We start from the raw sequence: 22,781 nt of genomic DNA on the forward strand, positions 1-22,781 counted from the left end.
TGTAGAAGAGAACACAAGCAATAACTTCTTTGACATTGGTCATGGCAACTTCTTACTAGATATATCTCCAGAGGCAAGGGGGAAAAAAAAGTAAAAGTAGACTATTGGGACTACATCAACATAAGAAGCTTCTACACCATGAAGGAAACAATCAGCAAAACTAAAAGGCAACCTCATAATGGGAGAAAAATATTTGCAATTTATGTATCCAATAAAGGGTTAGTATCCAAAATATATAAGGAATGCATAGAACTCAACACCCCCCAAACCACCAAATAATCCAATTTTTAAAAAATGAGCAGAAAATGGGAGTAGACATTTCTCCAAAGATGATATACAGATGACCAACAGACTGAAAAGATGCTCATCATCCCTTATCAGGGAAATGAAAATCAAAATTTCAGTAAGATGTCACCTCACACCTGTTAGAATGGCTAAAACCTATAACACAAGAAATAGCAAGTATTGGCAAGGATGTGGAGAAAAAGGAACACTAGTGCATTGCTGGTGGGAGTATAAACTGGTATGCAGCCACTCTGGAAAACAGAATGGAGGTTTCTCAAAAAGTTAAAAATAGAACTACCTTATCATTCAGCTATTGTACTAATGGGCATTTACCCAAAGAACACAAAAAACATTAATTCAAAGGGATACATGCACCCCTATGTTTATAGCAGCATTATTTATAATAGGGAGGATATGGAAGAGTAAGTGTCTATGGATTGATGAATGGATAAAGAAGATGTGGTAGATACATACAATGCAATATTATGCAACCATAAAAAATGAAATTTTGCCATTCGTGATGATGTGGATGGATCTAGAGAGTGTAATGCTAAGCAAAATAAGTCAGTCACAGAAAGTCAAATACTATATGATTTCAGTCATGTGTGGTATTTAGGAAACAAAACAAAAAGGGAAAAAAGAGAAGGGGAGAGAGAGAGGAATCAAGAAACAGACACTGAATTATAGAGAACAAACTTATGGTTACCATAGGGTAGATTGGTGAGGAGATCTGTTAAATTAGGTGATGGGGATTGAGGAGTGCACTTGTCCTGATGAGCACAGGGTGATGTATTTGTAGTGCTGAATCACATACTGTACACCTGAAATTAAAATATCACACTGTATGTTAACTAACTGGAATTAAAATAAAAACTTGAAAAGTAACTCATCTAAAACAATATTTAGAAAAAATAGATTTGAATTCTTTTAGGGACAGGCATCCTATCCTACTTGTCTTTGTTTGCCCACAACCAGTGAAGGCCTTGACATAGCTGTGTGCTCAGTGTATAATTAAGGATTGAGTGAATAAATAAATGCCCAAGCAGAATTGTTTGTTGCACTTGGGAACAGTGCTCAATTTCATGAGAGAGTCTAAGTACTTGCTTAGTGCACCTGGAAAGGAGGAATAATAAAAATTTTCGGGTAAGTTGATATTCACTGAAAGCAGCAATATAGTCATCAGGGATTAAAAAAAAAGGTAGCCTTTTTTTTTTTAACCTTTACTGTTTTTATTCTGAATTGTATATGTTGTGGGGGCACCCTATCTCTTACTGTTTAGAGTCCCTAAATGTCTTAAGCTGGTCATACTTGAGAGAGGGAAAAGAATATGAACTGGTGCCCTGCCCCCAGAACAGCTCGTGGGGAGAGAGACCCAGACACACACTACAACAACACACTCTATAATTAGTGTGGGCATGGAGAGGGCTGTAGGAAGGGATATAGGAGCTCAGAGAAGCACAGTCCTCTTAGAAGGAACAGAGGAATCAAATATGAATGGGGATAATAATTAATGGTGGCGGATAGAAAAATCAAATGGGACTAGGAAAGGGCGATGACCGAATAACCGATAGTAAGCAGAAAAGAGACCACACTGAGGAGAATGGAAAGTTGGAAGTAGAGCGGGAAGGAAGAGGTTGACAAGCAGGGAAGGAGACCCCTCTGGAGGTGGAAAAAGGCAGGACCACTTCCGGCTGGGGAGGGGAAGCCAACAAGCTCAGACCTAAGGAGAAGCTTGGAGAGAGCGGACGCCTTCTGGACTTCAGAGAACAAGGTGAGCTAAAGGTGCCCAGCTTTAGTGAAGACCTGTGGGAGCCTCTGGGCTATGGCTTTAATGTGCTTGACTCCACACACCCTAAGGTGAAGAAAACCTGCCGCGGGTTCAGGGGCTAACTGCATTAATGTGCTCGGGTTTGGGGGTACTTGGACCCTGTTCATACGGGAGATAGAGGGGGCAGAATCCCCTTTGGGCCTTTTATAATGGAAACATCTGGACTCTGTTCGGGCCGCAGAAAGGAGGAATGCGGACCCGATTCGGACTGCGGGAAGGTAAAACAATCGTTCAGGCAGTAGAAAGGAGCAGGACCCAGTTTGGGAAGGTGATAAGCTATGGCAGGACTCTGGGAGGCTGGTGAAAGGGGACAGGATCCGGTTTGGGCCACAGAAAGTAGGGGTCAGGATCCAGAAATGCGGGGCAGAATCCCTTTTGAATAGCAAGAATGACCTGGCTCAGACAGAACGGAAGAGGGGCTGGGATTTGGTTGATTACGGTTTGAAAAGGGAAGGGACAGAACCTGTTAGTATTCGGGAACAAGGAACACACAAAAGCATAATATCGTCGGATTTGTGGGTGGGGTATCGATGTCGCAGAAAGGGTGGAACCGGTCACTTGCAAACGTGTAAGTGGGGGAGCGGTTTTGGGGGAAAGGGCAGTGCGGGGAGTCGCTGGAGAGAGGAGGGAAGGGGCGTATTAAGGAAAAGGGAGTTGCTGAGAAGTACTGCAGAAAGGAGGGAGGGAGCACATAGGGAAGGGGCGGTGCGTGTCTGTACCGCAGAGTAGAGGTGGGCGGTGTTAGGGAAGGGGCGGTGCAAAGTAGTACCGCAGAGGGAGCGGGCTGGCGTTGGGGGAAGGGTTGGACCGAAATGTGACGCAGTTAGGAAGAGTGGGTCCCGGGCTTGTCCCAGACATTCTGCTTCTCTGAGAGCAGGAGGTATCTATGAGATCGAGGTGGTCAGACTGACCAGTCCACCAAAGCGCATGTGCTCCAGTTGGCACGCATGCGCACTATTAAGTTGCAGTACGAGGCGTGTGTAAGATTAAGGGGCGGGGCTGTAGAACTGACTTGCAATTTTTGGGGGGAGGCGATGGAGCTAGGGTTCAGGTAGGTGATCTGTGTTTCTAGGTATGAGAACCGAATAGTTGAACCCTTTGGGGTACAAAGTTGGATGAGATACCCCTTCTTTCAGCATAGTTGGGAGGTCTGGTGAATCTCCCTCTCCTTCTCATTCTCCCCTTCAGGCCCCTTCCCCTCAGCTCAGCTGTTACTCGGCCTTTCAGAAAAATGGATAGGAGAAATGACTGCGGTTATAGGATGCTCCCATTCCAGGTGAGGCTTCTGCATTCTCACCAGGCCATCTGCCCCCTCCTGAGTTCATTTATTAATCTTGAGCCCCTTACCACTCTGTAGTTGAATTTCCTGCCTAACCTGTCTCAGTCCTCCCCTGCAAAGTGAAGGAGGAGGAGAAGAAAACCTGCCCGACTCTAGCTCCTGTTTCCTCCCTCTTCTATTATCCTCTCCTTCAATCACTGGTTAGAGGAAGGAGAGGCCTTCCTGGAAAGGGTGGGCTGTAGGGAGGCCAGATGGCTCAGCAGATCATAATCCTAAGTGCACAGGGCCCTCTGCTTCCCTCTGGGAGCCTGGAACTTCACTTCCCTCTAGATACACAGACTGAGACCACAGAAGAGGACAGTGTCTTGCTGATGCCTACCGTCTTGGCGGCAACTAAGGACCCTCTGGCCATGGGCCCTCCAGTTGCCAACTTGCCTAAGAAAAACAAGACCAAGAAGGCCCCTATTAAGTCTATTACTAAAGACATAACTGCTGCCCCTACAGTCTCATCTGCCAATGAGATTGCCACTAACAAGCTTAAAGTAACTTTGCAGGCTTTAAACCTGCCTATCATCCCCCAGATCAACCAGGCTTCAGCTACCACTGAAGCATCTAATATTCAGGCTTCTTCAGTCACTGCTCAGCCTAAGAAAGCCAATAAGATAAAGAGAGTTACTGCTAAGGCAGCCCAAGCCTCCCAATATCCAACTGGCAAGGAGAGTGTCACTACACAGATCAAGGCATCCTTGCAGGCCCTAAACCTACTAGACATCCTGCAGGCTATCCAGGCTCCACTGACCAGTGGGTCAGCCAACTCCCAGGCTTTGATAGTCCTCACTAAGCCCAAGAAAGTTTCCAAAGCTAAGAAGGCTGCCAATAAGGCCATAACTAGTACTGTTGATATCTCATTGGCTCTAACCACCACCCACACAGCTACCACCCAAGGCCAAATTAATAATGAGGCATCCACTACCCATGCCACAGCAACCTGCATCAGAACTAATAAAGCCTCCAAAGCCAAGAAGCCAACTGTTAAGGACATAAATACTGACACTGAACTCCTAAAGGCCCCAAATGCTGAGAGAGCTAGCAGGCAGACTGAGGCCTCAACAGTAACTAAGGCCCCCAAAATTCAAGGGCAAGAAAGCTGCCAATATAGGCCCAAATTCTGCCTGTGAGGTCTCTGAGGCTCCGCCTGCTGTTCAAATGATCACAAACCAAGCCCTAGCAGCTGCCCTTCAGGTCAAGAGAGGGTCCAGGGTTCATAAGTCTGTCACTAAGACCCAGACAGCTGAAAACCAAATTGTTGACCAAGGACCCCAGGCTAAGATAGCCACCTTTAAGACCAACATGAGTGCCCTTGAGACTCAGGTTGCTGCTGCTGTACGGGCCCTGGCAGATGACTACCTGGCTCAGTTGAGTCTGGAGCCTACAACCAGTACCCGGGGCAAGAGGAACCAAAAGGTGAGATCTCTGACATCACCATCCTTAAAATTTTTCACTTCTTTTCCATTCCTATCCTCCTAGTTTGTTCATTTGTTCCATAAAAGTTTACTGAGACTTTTTTACACTGAGCCAGGCACTGTTTTGATAGGCTGTGGGAAATGCTGAGAAGAATGTGATATAGTTCCTGCTCCCTGACAGTTCACAGATTGGTGGGGAATATTACTTCCATATACTTAGCTACAACATGGATATAATTCAGCTGGTATTTACATAGTAGTTACCATGTACCAGGGGCCTGGGTAGTTCATAAAAGTTGTGTCTTTGTGTTTTGAAAGTAACTCTTACTATCCGGGGATCATAGATTCTGGTTTTACAGTTGAGAAAACTGAGTCCCAGAGAGGTGAAGTGACTTTTCCAAGGGATACAGTTAGCAGAGTTAGTGGTGGCCAAAGGAAGAGAAGGAGCCCCAGGTCCTGCCCTTGGGTGAAACTCCTGGCTGGAAGACAGTGAAAGACATATCTAGGACTTAGGATGGTCAGTTGTAAGGTCAGGACCCACTATAAGAAGGGTTTGGGGGATTTTCAGGAGAAGGTAGGGTAAGGAGACAGAGCCATCTCTTTCACCTGGTGACTCTGGACCTTCCTTATTTCTGATGATGTAGTCAAAGGATCTCATGGGGTTGAGGGAGGTAACAGTAATTACAGGTTGATTCCATGAGGCTGGAGCCTTCTGCCACCCCGAGATGTGGCCATTTTTCAAAAAAGGGTAAGAATCCAATGCTGCCCAGTCTCTTCTCTTTTTCACTTTCCCTCTTTTTTGTCATTCAAGTTCTCTAAAAACATATTGAGATCTCCCCATGTATTCCTCTTCTCCCAGGCAAATAAGTTGGTGAAATACCTGTTGGTTAAGGACCAGACAAAGATCCCCATCAAGCGCTCAGGTAGAGTCATACCAATCTGCCTCCCTGAAATCTTCTCTCAACTCCCCTCTCTCCCATGCCCTGGAGTAACCAAGTTACTTTTATAGCCTCTTCATTCTCCCATGTGTCCTCCCTTGCCCTCCCAGCACTCTGCTATGGCTGGCATCTCCCATTAGCACAGTTGAGAACTCAGACTGCACTGTCCCTACAGGCTGGCCAGAGGGCTGCAGTTCCGTGGCCCCTGCTCAGCCCAGCTGCTCCCACTTCACCCTTCCTACAGACATGCTGAAGGATATCATCCAAGAATATGATGAATATTTCCCAGAGATCATTGAACGAGCAAGCTACGCTCTGGAGAAGGTGAAGGGGCAGCCCTGGGGGACGGGCACAATGGGGAAGCCTTGAATCAATAAAGACTTACATGGCTCTTCTGGAATAGACCACAAAGATCACTAATCCATCCCCATCACTATACAGTTGGGCATACAGTGGCCTAAGTAGGAACATAGACTAGCTCAGGGTCACACAGCAAGTCAGTGGTAAAACACAGCTAGGACTCAAGCCTCCCAGCTTTGTCCAGTCTGATGATGGATGTGTTCTGTAATGTATTTCAGATGCTCACCTCTCCTTCTCATTCCCCATTCTCTATCTCCCTAAATCCTCACAATTACAAAGGTGATGCTGATAATAGTACATTTCTTACCTGTTTTCTGTAGTGGTGGCCACGTAGCTGATTTCTCATACACACTGAAAACTGTAGCTACACAGTGCTTCTTAGCTTCATCTTTATGAATGGAAATCGGTCCAGTGAGGGTGAGTGGGTAGGCATGCAGCTGAATGGGTGGCCACAGTTGGAATTCCACATGCTCATTTTCTGTCCCTGTCTCCTCTTGCCTCCTCTTGCAGCTGTCATCTGGGAGGTGCTGCGCAAGCTGGGGCTGCGCCCTGGGTATGATTGGGCTCTCTCAGTGCTTGCTGTCCGTGTTGTTGTTTGGAAAGAAAGGATGGTTCCAGGATTGCATCAGTCTGATGGTCTGGTGGAATGGGTGGGGGTGCTGGTAAAGGGTCCAGGGTTCTGAGCTGGGTGAGTGGGGAAAATGGTCCTGAACTCTCTGCATCTTCCCACCCCTGTGTCATTCTAACCTGAGATAGAAGCTAGAACTTCAGGGGCATCCCTGACAAAGAACCATCTTGGCCTCAAGTTACTGCTTCTGGTGACCATGTGTTCACTACTTTCTGGCTTCATTGGGACTGCTGCATGTTCTAGAGAGGTCTCTTCCATGTTCAGAAATGTCTTTTCCCTCATCTGGGAACTTTTAATCTCTGTTTATGGGTTATTTTTCCCATTGTCAGGGTAAGGCACTCGCTCTTTGGGGAAGTAAGGAAGCTCATCACAGACAAATTTGTGAAGCAGAAGTAAGTGGCGTTTGGGGGCTTTGTCTGACCCTGAAGTGTTCTGAGTGTGCTGGTCTGGTTCAGAAAGTACTCAGTCAGCCCTTTTATTACACTAGCTTTAGAGGCGGAATGGGCATCCTATGCCCTAGAACTGAGTCCTGTCCATAATTCCCATGAGTGACAGTTCCAGGACTGGGCTAGACCAAAGACAAGGCCCTTGCTTTGGGGTGTGCTCAGAGCAGGGTGCCTGAAGAATGGCTCCTCTGTTTATAAAACACCCAACAGGAACTTGGGTTTACTCCTCACAGGTGGCAAGATACTTTGGCCTTCCTGTGACATCATGCCCTATACATACCTTCTCTGAAGCATCAAGTGACTGCCTTGCACGGGTCCAAAGGGAAATGACAATATTGGAGACCAATACCATGAACTGTGTTTGGGAGTGAGTCTGGGGAAGGAGGTTCTTAGAAGTCCTCCTCCAGGAGTTGATTAGTATTTGAAGGAAGTTGTCACCTGGTGCCCAGTGGTTGCGAAACAGATTTGTTTGGTTAGAAGCAAGTTTCATTTCCTTTCTCCAAGGTACCTGGAGTACAAGGACCCAAGAGGGTCCCTAACAGCAGACCACCTGAATATGAGTTCTTCTGGGGCTTGCGCTCCTACCATGAGACTAGCAAGATGAAAGTACTCAAGTTTGCATGCAAGTAATAGGAGAGCTGCCCTGACTTGTCATATTAAGGGTACCCTAACTGGAGCAGACTATGTGCGGGGATGGTTAGGTACAGGGCAGCCTGCAGTTAGTATATAAGCATGTGGAACTTTGCTGATGTCTGAGAATGCTGCTGAACATAAGGTTTACATTATTTCATTCTTTCTTTCATAATTTCTATTAGTCTGCTTGCACTGTCATAACAAAATAATACAAAATGGGTGCCTTAAACAACAGAAATTTATTTTCTCACTGTTCTGGCGGCTGGAAGTCCCAGATTAAGGTCCAGCAGTGTCAGTTTCTGATGAGGTCTCTCCCTCTGGCTTGCAGATGAATGTCTTCTTGCTGTGTTCTCACAGGGTGGAAAAAGAGCCTCTTACGAAAACAGGAATCTTATTGGACCAGGGCCCCACTGCTATGACCTCATTTAACTCTACTTCTGTAAAGGCCCAGTCTCCAAATATAGTCACACTGGGGGCTGGTGCTTTAATATATGAATTTGGGGGGAGGGACACAAACATTCAATCCATAACATACTCTCTTATCATTTCCCCTCTTCTCAGTTAAGTGACTTGTCCAAGTTCACCCAGCTATCAGAGCTGCATTTGGATTTCAGGACTGATAGAGCCCCAGGAAAATAAGAATTAAAAAAAAATACTGCTCTTGATTTTATACAGAGCCCATTGTATGTACATAATAGATAATTACAAACGTTATTGTCCTTATATTGATTATCATTCCCATTTCAGGTACGCCAAGGACTGGGCTGCTCAGTGCCGGGAGGCAGTGGAGATGGAAGTCCAAGCTGCAGCTGTGGCTGCGGCTGAGACTGAGGCAAGGGCTGAGGCAAGAGCCCAAATGGGGATTGGAGAGGAAGCTGTGGCTGGGCCCTGGAATTGGGATGACATGGATATCGACTGCCTAACAAGGGAAGAGTTAGGCGATGATGCTCAGTCCTGGAACAGATTTTCATTTGAAATTGAGACCAGAGCCCAAGAAAATGCAGAAGCCAGCACCAACATCGACTTCAGCAGAGGAGTTAGCACCAGGGCTACCTTCAGCGATAGCGCTTGTATTAGCTTTAGTGGTGTGCCCAGCCCCAGTGGTGGCTTTGGTGGCAGAGCTGGCACTAGCTTTGGTGGCACACCCGGCACTAGCTTTGGTGGCACACCCAGGACCAGTGCCAGCTTCAGTAGCACAGCCAGCATTTGCTTTAGTGGCATACCCAGCACTAGCACTAGTTTCAGCGGTGCAGCCAGCATTAGCTTCAGTGGTGCAGCTAGCACCAGCTCTAGTTTCAACAGTGAAGCCTGCATTAGCTTTGGTGGCACACCTTGTACCAGTGCCAGCTTTGGTGGTGGGGTCAGCTCCAGTTTCAGTGTCCCACTCAGCAGCAGTCCTGGTTTCAGTGGTGGAGCCAGCTCTGGTTTTGGAGGCACACTCAGCACCACTGCTGGTTTCAGTGGTGCACTCATTACCAGTAGCAGCTTTGGCAGTCTACCCAGAACTAGCACAGTCTTTAGTGGGGCACTTAGCACCAGCACTGGATTTGGTGGCACACTGAGCACTAGTGTCTGCTTTGGTGGCTCTCCCAGCTCCGGTGCCAGCTTTGGTGGCACACTTAATACCAGTATCTGCTTTGGCAGCTCTCCTAGCACCACCAATGGTTTTGATGGAGTACTCAGCACCAGTGTCTCCTTTGGTGGTTCTTCCAGCACCAGTGCTGACTTTGGTGGCACACTAAGCACCAGTATCTGCTTTGGTGGCTCTCCCAGCACTGGTGCCAGCTTTGGTGGTGCATTCAGCACCAGTGTTGGCTTTGGTGGTGCACTCAACTCCAGTGCTGGTTTTAACAGTGCTGTTAGCACTAGTGCCAGCTTCAGCAGTGCACCCAGCACCATCTCTGGCTTTGGCAGTGTGTTCAGCACCAGTGCTGACTTCAGTGGGGCACTTACCACCACTACTGACTTTGGCATTACTCCCAGTACCAGCATTGGCTTTGGTGGAGTTCCTAGCACCAGCCTCTGCTTTGGCAGTGTGTCTAATGCCAACCTATGCTTTGTTGGCCCTCCTAGCACTAGCGCCTGCTTTAGTGGTGCTACCACTGCTAGTTTTGGTGATGGATCCAGTACCACTGCTGGTTTCATCTTTGGCAGTGGGTTAAACACCAGTGCTGGATTTAGTGGTGGACTGAGCACTAGTGCTGGCTTCAGTAGTGGACTAGGGACCAGTGCTATCTTCGGTAGTGGACTGAGCACCAGTGCTGGCTTTGGTGGTGGACTGATCTCAAGCGATGGCTTTGGTGATGGACTGGGCACCAGTGCTGGTTTTAGCAGCACACTTGGCACAAGTGCTGGCTTTAGTGGTGGCCTCAGCATCAGTGATGGCTTTGGTGCTGGGCTTAATAACAGCTTCAACGGAGGACCAAGTACCATCATTGGCTTTGGCAGTGGTTGCAACACCAGCACAGGCTTTATTGGCGAACCCTGCACCAGCACCAGCTTCAATGGTGGACCCAGTTCTATCATTGGCTTCAGCAGTGGACCAAGCACAGGTGCTGGCTTCAGCAGTGGACCAAGCAGTGGTGCTGGCTTTGGCGGTGGACCAAGAAATGGTGCTGGCTTTGGTGGTGGAGCCACCAGCCTTGGTGCCTGTAGCTTCTCCTATGGCTAGTGAGGTTTCAGGTAATTACATTTCCACAGCCATGGTCCTTGGGGATGGGTGTAAGAGCTGGGAAATGCTATAAGAAACTCCAAAGTGGGAGGTTTGGGTGGGGAGATGAGGACAACGAAGGAAGTATGAGAAAACAGTATATTTGGTACTAAAATGTGTTCCTGTTTGGTGTTTTGTTTTCAGGTTTATTTCCCAGGTTTACAGATATGGCTAATGAATTGCAGCAGTTCTTCCCAAGGAACCAAGGTACATCCTTGGAATTTTTGTCCACACAGCAGTATAAGCAGATATTATCAATCAGCTGAGGGTGACACGCTATGAAAAATCTGCTTGGTGATCCTACTTTGTTGTTTGCTTCTTGTGTGCTGTCATATTTTCATATCAGAGTTACATTAAATTTGCAAGATGAATTGGAGTTTTTTTTCCTGTCTTTTAATATGTTTAGGTTGTTGTAGTGACATTTCAGGTTCATGGAAGAACTAGAGGGCGCCTGGGTGGCTCAGTGGGTTTAAGCCTCTGCCTTCAGCTAAGGTCATGGTCTCGGGGTCCTGGGATCGAGGCCTGCATCGGGCTCTCTGCTCAGCAGGGAGCCTGTTTCCCCTCCCTCTCTCTGCCTGCCTCTCTGCCTACTTGTGATTTCTCTCTGTCAAATAAATAAATAAAATCTTTTTTTAAAAAAAGAACTATAGATCAGTGTAGCTTTTCAGAGAAGGTGGGCTGCAGCTTTAGGCTAAAACGAAAGTATGATTTCAGTGGGATAGAGACCTGGAGGAAGCACAGCAGGCAAGGAGATTATAGTCTGAGCAAAGATATAGAGGGGAAAGGCCTAGGATAGAAGGCAGAGAGAGAGGGTTCTGGAGAGTAAATATACATACATTTTGAGACATTTGTTTAAGAACAGAGAGAAAGAATGAAACTAGATGTGGACACAGGAATAAGGGAGGGTTTTCTTGAGATAAGAGAGAGAGAGAGATCTGAGCATGTTGCAGAGAGTGTGGAGGCAAAAGCCAATAAAGGACAGAAGGTAGATATAGAATAGTAAAGAATTTACTGAAGTAGCCCATGCCTGAAAAGGTGGGATGGGATAGAGTGCCAGGGAGTAGAAGGTGACCCTGACTTTGAATAGGATTTAAGGGTGGCTGTGGAAGCAGATAAATGTAGCTTTGTTTCAAGCAGTAGATCATCCCCCCAGAAAGTAATGTGGATTATACAAGATTTGGGTCTTGCTGGTGGCTATGATGGAAGAACAAAGGAACCAAGGCAGTGAGTGTATGAATCTGTCTCTTCACCACCAGACTGCAGATACCTAGATGCATGGAGAGTGGCTGAAGAAATGGAACATAGGATTCAAGCTGGCTAGTGATGGTAGAACAATGAGGAGAAAGAAAAGTAGTGGATTCTAAGACAATGGAAGAATCAGAGGGTTATACTCTTGATGCAGTACAAGAACAAACATTATTCATTCAAGAAATACTACACGCATGCTCACTATGTGGGAGGCATGCTTCTAGGGATCCTGTAGGTGACACAGAGTTGTAAGGACTAGGGGCCAGGGGTCAGATAGTGGGATCCTTGTATTTAAGCAGTTGTACTGGGGGCAGGGTGTCTAGATGATGCCAAGACCCATGGAGTGGATGGCTGAGGGGGAAGTGATCACTGGAGTTGAGGGGGTCAGGGAACTTGGAGGCCAGGGTATTATTTGGATAATTTGTATGAACTGTGAAATCACTCAGGATGGCAATAGGAGTTAGAGAAGAGAGGAACACTGTGGTCCAGTTACAGATTCTTCTGAGTGTACAAATGAAGGTGTCTGGTCCTCAGCCATGCTGCACACCAAAGAGCAAGGGCCATACGTACTCACAGAGACTTATCTCTTCCCTCACGTTGAGAGGTGATTCCCCAGAACCCTTCCCTCTAGGAAGCCCTCATCCATTCAACACCCCACAGTACCAGAGGCATTTCACAAGATTGGGATCTTAAGATCTTGTGGGAGAAGACTTACAATGACTTCTCCCTTTTTATAGGCAGCAAGAAAAGTCTTTATTGATAAGGGTTTGGTAATTAAGAAAGGAAAAGTTTTATTCAGAACTACACAGCTCCTTGGTTGTAGCTAGAAATCAAGACCTGTAGGCCAAGTCCAGGGTCTTAAGGTAAGAGAAGTGCAAGGATAGCAGCTCTTAAAGGTGGGAGATAGAGCTAAGGCAGTTTGACTTCTTGGAAAAGGCTCAGTAGTGGGCAGGGACAGTGTCCAGAGCTTCCTCAGGTTCTCGGGTGATGTCCACATTCTGAGAGGAGAGAGCCCAGGATTAATAGGAATGAGCCAGCCCTGTGGAGATCTCGACTCTCCCCTGACTCTTGTCCTCACTGACAGGCTCCCCTCCTTCAGCCAGGCCTGGATCCTGACCCTTTTGTCAGGCAAGCCTCTGGGGAATCTCAACCTGACGACTTTGGGGTAGGGGTTGCTCTAGCCCTGCATCTCTTTGGCACCTCAGGCCTGGGCCATGGTTCCTGCATTTCTGGGTGCTAGTTATTCTACCTGTTGGTATGAAACACCCAGGCTCTGTGGGATTGGGGTGGTATTTCTGAGTGGGTTGGCTCTTTCACCATGTGCTAGCTTAGGCCACAGAGTCCCTCACCTACCTCAGGTTTCTCCCGATGTGTGTTTACGGCTTCCACGTTCAGGTAGATGGACTCCACTTTGCAGCCTCAGAAAGAACAACCAGTCCATCCATAAGTCCCCAAGGTTAAGTACAGATCTTCCCTGAGCTGTCATTTGCTCCCTCACCCTTCACTACCTATACCTTGAGCTCCACACTGTGTGAAGATTGTGACTATTCTGTAGGGAGGGGACTATAGACCAGCTGTGCATTGTATGGGGAAGACACCAGGTCTAAGAAAAGCTAATGGGATGTTCTCCCAGCTGCCCCTAATAGTCTCAATGTTCTCTGAGCTTCAGTTGCTCAACTGATAATGGGAAGGAGATGGGAATAGATGATCTCTGGGGACTCCCCCAATTCTTGTACTCTGTGAGACAGCAATCTAATCTGTATAATAGTGATGGAGCCCTGTGGACCTCCTAAACTGTGTTAAGTGCTGAAGTGCTCGAAGAGTCCTGGGGCCACTGCCTTGGGGCAATCAGTCCAAGGTAAAGTTTTTTTAGAGGACAAAAATGGTTATGGAAACAACAGAGATGTGGAAGGTCACAAAGGAGTTCTGAGAGCCTGAATAAAAAGGAGTGGTATCACTCTGGGGCCTGGGGGCTGTCAGAGGAGGTCCAATGCCTATGGAAGGCACCCCCGCCCAGCTCCATCCCTGTGGATTGCAAACTACTCTGGGCTTCAGTGCACTCTCTTCCCTATTCACACCCCAGAAGATATTTGAGTCTCTCTCTCCCCTGCTCATACATATTTCATAGCAAACTAATGTCCCAAGAGATAGTCTAAACTTACCAGGTCATTCTCTGAGCTTTCTTCAATCTGGCCCAACCTACACTTACTCCTCTGGTCCCCTTTGGGGACCTCTCCTTATACAGGTTAGTGTTCCATGCTTAGTGCTTTGGTAGAGCCAGAGAAAGTTGAGGACAGGCCCTGGATTTAGAGGCCATCCCGGTTCTTCCCTGCCTCATCCTTTTATTGCCAATTCTTCCTTCACCAGGACATCCAATTACTCACCCAAGAAACTTCCCTCAGGACTCTCTAGGCAAATGGTATGCACTGAAAGCATGTTCATGCCCTCTATGTGTCTTTCTTCAGATGAGGTTGGGAGCACTCACCATAAGCCACAGGTGTGAGTTTAAGCACCGTGTGCAAAGGACACTTGAGATATGGCAGCTCATCTGGAAAGGAGGAGAGAGTAGCCATCACAGACAAGGTACTGGGGAGGGTACCATCTCCTCAGGCCTCTTCTGCCATACCCCCTTCCTTATGGTCAGCTTCATCAGGGTCACCCCCCCTACACTCTGCAGTGGACAATGTTGAGAACAGGGTGGGTAGTGAGGAAGAATGCAGAAAGGTGGTCTCTAGAGCAGAGAGGAAGGAAGACCCTGGGGAATGCGAACAGACTGTGAGTTCCCCAGGAGGGACAGGCTCATTATCTGGGATGTGGCCTATCTCCTCACTCACAGGGCAAGCATGATACTAAGGCAGACCTCCCTTCTGACCAAAGCCTAAGGCCTTCCACAAGCTCTTCTAATATGAAGGCCCACAGATGTTTCTTGGCAAGTGTTTGCTGAGAGCTTGTTACGTGCCAGGGCCCTTGGAAATGTGTATATGTACCTTGGCATCTCCCATAGTTTTCTCTTCAGCCAAGGCCTTTGCTTTCTGACACCTCTCACACATGATGGGTAAGTATTTCTTGATTCACTGGTTTCCAGTTGTTGACTATTATTCATAAAGTTGTTCTGAATATTCATATACCATTTCTTGTATAAGCCTAGGTTTTCATTTATTAGACATCCCTGAGAGGAGGAGATGATTAGGTCCATTCCATGGTTGAGGAAACTAAGGCTCTGAGAGGAAAGACACTTTTCCTATGTCACAGTCAGGAAGTGGCAGCATTGGGACTTGAACTTAAGACCCTCTGAGGCTAAACACATGCTCTGCCCACTGCAGCCAGCTGCCACGGCCATGGAGGGGCTCACAGTGTCATGGGAATGACACCCCCATCTCTCACCACTCTCCAACAGCAGCCACTCTCTCCCACCCAGGCTGCCCTTACCACTTTCCATCTCCCTTCACTGAGTCAAAACCAAACCCCTCATGGCTTCTCTGTCCCCAGGGTTCACACTTTTTTAAAGCCACCACCACCCTCCCAGCCTCCTGAGACATCAGGTTTGACGATATCCTGGGCATCCATCTTGCTCCTTCTTGTCTTTGTCATCATCATTACCAGGCCCTGGGGCCCAATGCTTTGGGTACAAGGTCTCATTCCACCTTTGTTGATACTCTTCAGGGGTTACTGTTCCCCATGACACATGTGACAGAATGGACTCAGAGAAGGGAAGTGACTTGCCTGTGGTCTCTGACTTCCTCTGCCACCACTTGGAAAAGTAATCTTGGCCCAACCTTTTCTTTCTCTGCCCCTAAGAGTTCCCACCTCTTACAGCACAGGATTGGGCTAGATGTACTCTGAGGGTGCTCCAGCTCTGAGGTCCTGTGGGTCTGCTTTCTGAGTCATATCATCTCTCTGGGCCTCAAATTTCCTCACTAAGTAACAGGGGTAAAAACATGTACCTAGCACTGCCTAACCCAGCTCCTAGGGCTGCTGGGGGCAGCTGGGGGCAGCTGGTGTGGTCTGTGCATGAAAGAAGGCAGAAGTGGTAAAGCAGTGGGAGAATGACAGGTGCATGTGCCCCTCCCTCAATCTACACATCTAAGGTGGGGGTTCTCTGGAAAGAAACTGAGGTTGACACCCCTCCCTGCCCTCTGAGCCCCACAACCTTGGGTAGGTCACTTCAACTCTCAGAGCCTCCATTTCCTTATCTGCACAGTCAGGGTTACAGTGCTTGCCTCACAGTCTCAAAGACAGTACTGATGACAGCTTGTTTCAGAGAAGTAGTGTCTCCGCTTTTTCAGGTTGATGCATACTGTTAAGGTTGGTTTTGAAAACATTAACTCAGAATAATACTAATACTAAAAACAGCAGCTGACCCTTATATAGCCCATACTATGTGTCATAAACTGTCCTAAACTTTTTACATATGTTAATTTATTCAAACTTCATTATTGTTCTCTCCATTTTACAGATGAGGAAATTGAGGCCAGAGAAGCTAAAATAATTTGCCAAAGCTAGTACGTAACAGAGCAAGAATTTGACCTCAAGCATTCTTGTTCTAGATACTGTGCTCTTAAGCACTAAGGTATAAACCACAGACTGCTGGTGTCAGGGTCCCAAATCATATCTAGTTTCCTATGCCAGGAACAGATAGGAGAGTGGTACCTGAACTCTTATCCAGGAAGTAGGCCAGGAGGCACCGCATGACAGCCTGATGACAGATCACCAGTACATTTTCCTGCCGTTCTAACTCCATTATAACTGGCTCCAGACGCTGAACCAGATCCTCATAGGACTAAAAATGACAGAATATTTGGGGAAAAAAGGGAGATGAGGAGATTTGCCAACAGAAGAACCCAGGACTATGAATTAGGAAAAGTTGGTTCTGTCACCAGTTCAGTTGTTGACCTAGTAGTATGATCTTAGACCACTCACTTCTTTTTTAGCATCTTAGTTTCTCATCTACTAACTGAGAGCATTCAACACAGTTGACCAAATAACAACAATAATAAAACTTCTTAATATAAAATTCCTAGATTTCTTCCCATCTAGTTTTCCCTCCCTTCCCCTGTGGTCCTCTGTGCTATTCCTTATGTTCCATGTATGAATGAAACCATGTGATAAATGTCTTTCTCTGCTTGACTTATTTCACTTAGCATAATCCCCTCCAGTTCCATCCATGTGATGCAAATAGAATCTGGGAAACAAATTGAGGATTACAGAGGGGAGGGAGTGGGGGAATGGGGTAACGGGGTGATGGGTATTAAGGAGGGTACATGTTGTGATGAACACTGGGTGTTATACACAACTAATGAATCATTGAACACTACATCAAAAACTAATGCTGTACTATATGTTGGCTAACTGAACATAATAAAAATAAATAAAATAAAATAAATTAAAAAATAAATAAATAAATAAATAAAATGTTTTCCCTCCTTAAAGATAAAATAAAATAAAATTCCTAGAAAAACTAGATAAAATAAATGTTTGCACTACCGATCTTTCAACAAAATAAAGGAAAATATGAATGTAGGGTTCCAAAATGAAGAAAAACTTGGGGAAAAAAAAGAGAGGTAAGTGGATGTAGAAGCCACAATGCCTTGGGTCCATTTGTCAATCACAATACCTGAAAGGCTTGAGATTTTAAAACCTTATAGAGAGAGAAGACAAGGCCTTAGCACTTCATAAGGTGGAGAATTGGGACTGAAATTTTCACACAAATCTGAAACACTCAGAGGGCTACATCTTTAGTAGAAGTCTAAACTAGAAAAAAATATATATCCACAGGCAAAAGGAAACAATAACATTCATCTGCCTCTGCTAGACTCAGTGGAAAAATTAGGAAAAACTTCTTATAATAATATATTAACCACAAACCTACCATCATGTGGGTATGTGGTTCAAGCTTACAATACCATGTGTTTTAGAAAATGCTAAGATGGGATTTTAATAAAAAGCAATTTCGTCATTAGTTCCCAGGCGTATCTGGAAGAAGCAAATGGAAATTATCTCTGAATCCTCTTAACTTAGTTTGTGCAGAATTCTTACATATAAATTTCACTAAACTGAAGCTCACATAACATGCACGGAAAATAAGCTATTATTAGTGAAAATAAACAGAAAGAATAAGAGAAGAACCCTAAAAACATAAGATAAAGGATCCATATAAATATATATATATATATATAAAATAAATATGTTTGAAATTTATAAAGAAATAAAAGACGGACTAAAAATGAGAGAAAGAAATAAGATGCCATTAAATATATGATGTAGATTTGGAAAAAAACTAATGGAATTTCTAGAAATAAGAAATATATTTATTAAAAATGAAAACTGAATGAACTGGGTGAATGAAAGATTAGATAGAATTTAAGAAATAGTGATTTGGAAGATAAAGCTGGAGAAATTACTCAGAATGCAACAAAGACATTAAAAATAAGAAGTTAGAAAACAAAGGATAGGGACAGGATAAACACACGTTCAGTTTTATTTCCAGAAGGAGATAATAGAGATTATATGAAAAAGAGATGAAGACATAATGTCTGAGAGGTTCTAGAATTAATGAAGAATTCCAATCCTCAGATTCAAGAAGTCTAAATAATCGCAAGCAAAATAAAATAAAAAAAAATTAGATATATCAGATTAGAACATAAAAGCAATGAAGATACAAAGATCTTAATAGCAGCCACAAAGAAGGTAAACAGCAATTAGACTGACTAGAGACTTTTTAGCTACATCAGAAGCCAGAAGACAGTGGTGACGGGGGAAGTGTTAAGATGGCAAAGTAGGGGGATCCAGGGCACAGCTGTATGGAGGTCAAATCCCTTGGAACACCCAGGAAATTGATCTGAGTATTGGAAGAAGGATTTCTACAGTTGGAGGGAAAAAGCATTACAGGCCCATTCAATAAAAATAAAGCGCATCTAAAGGTCCAAATATTCCCCATTGCAAGCAAGGAGGAACTCTGCAGAGGAATGACCCGTGGGAAAGAATAGCCAAAACACAGTAGCAGAGTGCACATACCATATATTAGAAACACTTCTTGAAGTGCCAAGCCCTGGACATTGTATGATTACTTTTTAACATAATATTACTTTCAGATACAGGAAATATAACACACAAAAGACAGAAACATAGCCAAAATGACAAGGTGGTGAAACTCTCCCCAAAAGAAATTTCAAGAAGAAATCACAACCAGGAACTTGCTAAAAACTAATATAAGCAATATATCTGAACAATAATTTAGGACAGTCATAAAACTACTAGCTGGGCTTGAAAGAAGCATAGAAGATACAAAAACAAAACAAAACAAACAATAACAACAACAACAAAACACCTTGCTACAGAGACAAAGGACCTAAAAACTAGTCAGGCTGGAACAAAAAGTGCCATAACTGAGATGTAAAACAGACTGGATATAATGACAATGAGCATTGAAGAAGCAGATAAGAGAATAGGTGTTATAGAAGATACAATTATGGAAAATAATGAATCTGGAAAGAAAACTAGTAGATCATGAAGGTAGACTTAAGGAACTCATTGATTCCAAAAACTACAATAATATCTGTGTCATAGGAGTCCCAGGAAAAAAATGGCAGGGGGGGGGGGAGGGACAGAAGTCTTATTTGAACAAATTATAGCTGAGAACTTCCCTAATCTGGGGAAGGAAACAAGCACTCCAGGGCAAGATTCACAGAGAACTCTTCTCAAAATCAACAAAAAGTCAACACTACAACATATTATAGTGAAACTTATAAAATATAAAGATGAAGAGATAATTCTGAAAATGGCTAGGGCCAAAAGATAAAGAGGCAATTCTAAAAACAGCTAGGGGCAAAAGATACTAAGGTTACTAGCAGACCTGTCCACAGACACCTGGTAGTCCAGGAAGCAGTAGAAGGAAATATTCAACATGCTAAATGGGAAAAATATGCAGCTAAGAATACTTTATCTAGCAAAGCTATTATTGAGATTAAAAGAAGAGATAAAGTGTTTCCAAGACAAGAGGAAACTGGGTGGCTCAGTCAGTTAAGAATCTGACTCTTGGTTTTGGCTCAGATTGTGATCTCACAGGTCATGAGATGGAGCCCTAAGTCAGGCTTCATGATCAACAGGAAGTCTGCTTGAAGATTTTCTCCTTATGCCCCTTTTCTCACTTGCTCAAGCTCTCCCTCTAAACATCAATCCTAAACTAGCCTTGCAAGAAATATTAAAAGGGATCCTTTAAAAGGAGAGAGAGCTCTAAACTAACAAAGATCAGAAAAGAACAGAGACAACCTACAGAAACTGTGACCTTACAGTACCACTTTACAATGATACCAAATTCATATTTTTCAACAATTACTCTGAATGAAATGACCTAAATGCTCCAATCAAAAGCCATAGAGTAGGGGCACCTGGGTGGCTCAGTGGGTTAAAGCCTCTGCCTTCAGCTCGGGTCATGATCCCAGGGTCCTGGGATCGAGCCCCACATTGGACTCTCTGCTCAGCAGGGAGCCTGCTTCCTCTTCTCTCTCTCTCTGCCTGCCTCTCTGCCTACTTGTGATCTCTATCTGTCAAATAAATAAATAAAATCTTTAAAAAAGCCATAGAGTATCAGAATAGATTAAAAAAATAAGACCCACTGATACACTGCCTACAAGAGACCCATTTTAGAACAAAAGTCACCACCATATTAAAAGTGAGGGGGTGGAGAAAAATTTATCATGCTAAGGGACATCAAAAGAAAGTTAGAAGAGTCATTCTTATATCAGATAACTAGATTTTAAAACAAAGACTGTTAGAAGAGATGAAGAAGGGCACTGTATCATAATAAAGGGGTCTATCCAATAAGAAGATCTAACAGTTATAAATACTTATGCACCTAACTTGGGAGAAGCCAAATATATAAAGGAATTAATTAACAAAATTTAGAAAACTCACTGATAATAGTATAAGAATAGTAGGGGACATTAAGATCCCACTCACAGCAATGGAGAGATCATCTAAGCAGAAGATCAACAAGGAAACAAGGGCTTTGAATGACACACAGGACCAGAAGGACTTCACAGATATATTCAGAGCATTTCATCCTAAAGCACCAGAACACATATTCTTTTCAAGTGCACATGGAACATTCTCCAGAATAGGTTACCCACTGGGTCACAAATCAGACCTCAACTGGTACAAATACAATGAGATAATACCATGCATATTTTCAGACCACAATGCTATGAAACATAAAGTCAGTCACTAGAAAAAAAATTGGAAGGACCACAAATATGTGGAGGTTAAAGAACATCCTACAAAAGAATGAATGGTTACCAGGAATTTAAAGAATACTTAAAAAATACATAGAAGCAAATGAAAGTTAAAACATGAGGTGAACCATGAAAGACTATGGACTCTGAAAAACAACCTGAGGGTTTTGAAGGGGCGGGGTGGGAGGGTGGGGGAACCAGGTGGTGGGTATTAGGGAGGGCACAGATTGCATGGAGCACTGGGTGTGGTGAAAAAACAATGAATACTGTTACGCTGAAAATAAATAAAAAATTTTTTAAAAAAAACATGACACTTTAAAACCTTTGGGATGCAGCAAAGGCAGTTGGAAGAGAGAAGTGCATAGCAATACAGGCCTTTCTCAAGAGGCAAGAAAAGTCTCAAAGAGAAAACTTAACCTTACAACTAGTGGAGCTGGAAAAAAGAACAGCAAATAAAACCTATACCAAGCAGGAAACTAGAATTAATAAAATTAAAGCAGAATTCAGTGATAGAAAAATAGAATTTAAAAAAAAGAACAGATCAATGAAAATAAGAGCTGGTTCTTTGAAAGAATTAATAAGATTGATAAACATCTAGTCAGACTTATGAAAAAGAAAAGAACATATTGCATGGAGCACTGGGTGTGGTGCATAAACGATAAATCTTGAAACACTGAAAAAAATAAAATAAAATAAAGATGTTAAAAAAAGAAAAGAGAAATGACCCAAATAAATAAAATCATGAATGAAAGAGGAGAGATCACAACCAACACCAAGGAAATACAGACAATTATAAGAACATATTATGAGCAACAATATGCCAACAAATTAGGCTATCTGGAAGAAATGGCTGGATTCCTAGAAACATATAAAGTGCCCTGAATCAGGAAGAAATAGGAAATCTGAACAGACTCATAACCAGTAAAGAAACTAAAGTGGTTATAAAAAAATCTCCCCCAAAACAAGAGTCCAGGACCGGATGGTCTCCCAGGGAAATTCTATGAAACATTTAAAAAATTAGGGGCACCTGGGTTGCTCTGTGGGTTAAAGCCTCTGCCTTCAGCTCAGGTCATGATCGCAGGGTCCTGAGATTGAGCCCCACGTTGGGCTCTTTGCTTGGTGGAGAGACTGCTTCCCCCCCCTCTCTCTCTGCCTGTCTCTCTGCCTACTTGTGATCTCTGTCAAATAAATAAATAAATAAAATCTTTTAAAAAATAAAAAATTAATACATATTCTTCTGAAGTTCTTTCAAAGAATAGAAATGGAAAGAAAACTTCCAAACTCATTCTATGATGGCAGCATTACTTTGATCCCAAAACCAAACAAAGACCTCACTCAAAAGGAGAATTAGAGACCAATATCTCTGATGAACATGCATGCCAAAATTCTCACCAAGATACTAGCTAATAGGATCCAACAGTACATCAAAAGGATTATTCACTATGACCAGGTGGGATTTATTCCTGGGCTTCAAGTGTGGTTCAACATCTGCAAATCAATCAATGTGATACCACATTAACAAAAGAAAAGAAAAGAACCATATGATCCTCTCAATAGATGCAAAAAAAAAAAAAAAAAGCATCTTTCTTGTTAAAAACTCTCCGCAGTGTAGGGAAAGAAGAAACATACCTCAGTATCATAAAAAACTGTATATGAAAACCCCACAGTGATTATCATCCTCAATGGGGAAAAACTGAGAGCTTTTCTCCTAAGGTCAAGAACAAGTCAGGGAT

The 22,781-nt window shown here is 44.1% G+C and overlaps 2 protein-coding genes across 10 annotated transcripts in view; one reads left to right on the plus strand and one right to left on the minus strand.

The window, feature by feature from the left end:
• Positions 1-3,221: 3,221 nt before the first annotated feature.
• Positions 3,222-10,945, plus strand: LOC308336974 (trophinin-like). Its single transcript, XM_080794897.1, is given in 15 exon segments — positions 3,222-3,389; positions 3,677-4,506; positions 4,508-4,856; positions 5,500-5,503; positions 5,506-5,552; positions 5,556-5,603; positions 5,715-5,778; positions 6,038-6,125; positions 6,518-6,570; positions 6,664-6,706; positions 7,111-7,173; positions 7,732-7,744; positions 7,747-7,853; positions 8,608-10,542; positions 10,715-10,945. Coding segments are annotated over 14 exon segments (3,678 nt in total). The 5' UTR covers positions 3,222-3,344; the 3' UTR covers positions 10,532-10,542; positions 10,715-10,945.
• Positions 10,946-12,501: 1,556 nt separating this feature from the next.
• The window catches only part of PFKFB1 (6-phosphofructo-2-kinase/fructose-2,6-biphosphatase 1), a 79,900-nt gene continuing 69,620 nt past the window's right edge, over positions 12,502-22,781 (minus strand). For 8 of the 9 annotated variants that reach the window (XM_080795428.1, XM_080795424.1, XM_080795427.1 and 5 more), the window contains 4 exons: positions 16,469-16,598; positions 14,304-14,366; positions 13,172-13,236; positions 12,502-12,816 (listed from right to left, as the gene is read on the minus strand). In XM_080795428.1, coding sequence (XP_080651554.1) covers positions 12,757-12,816; positions 13,172-13,236; positions 14,304-14,366; positions 16,469-16,598 — 318 coding nt within the window. In that variant the 3' untranslated portion in view covers positions 12,502-12,756. The remainder of the gene's footprint in view (positions 12,817-13,171; positions 13,237-14,303; positions 14,367-16,468; positions 16,599-22,781) is intronic. The other variant, XR_013966305.1, reaches the window with a different exon arrangement.

This window comes from Martes martes (genome assembly GCF_963455335.1).
Source record: "Martes martes genome assembly, chromosome: X".
NCBI classification, from domain to species: domain Eukaryota; kingdom Metazoa; phylum Chordata; class Mammalia; order Carnivora; family Mustelidae; genus Martes; species Martes martes.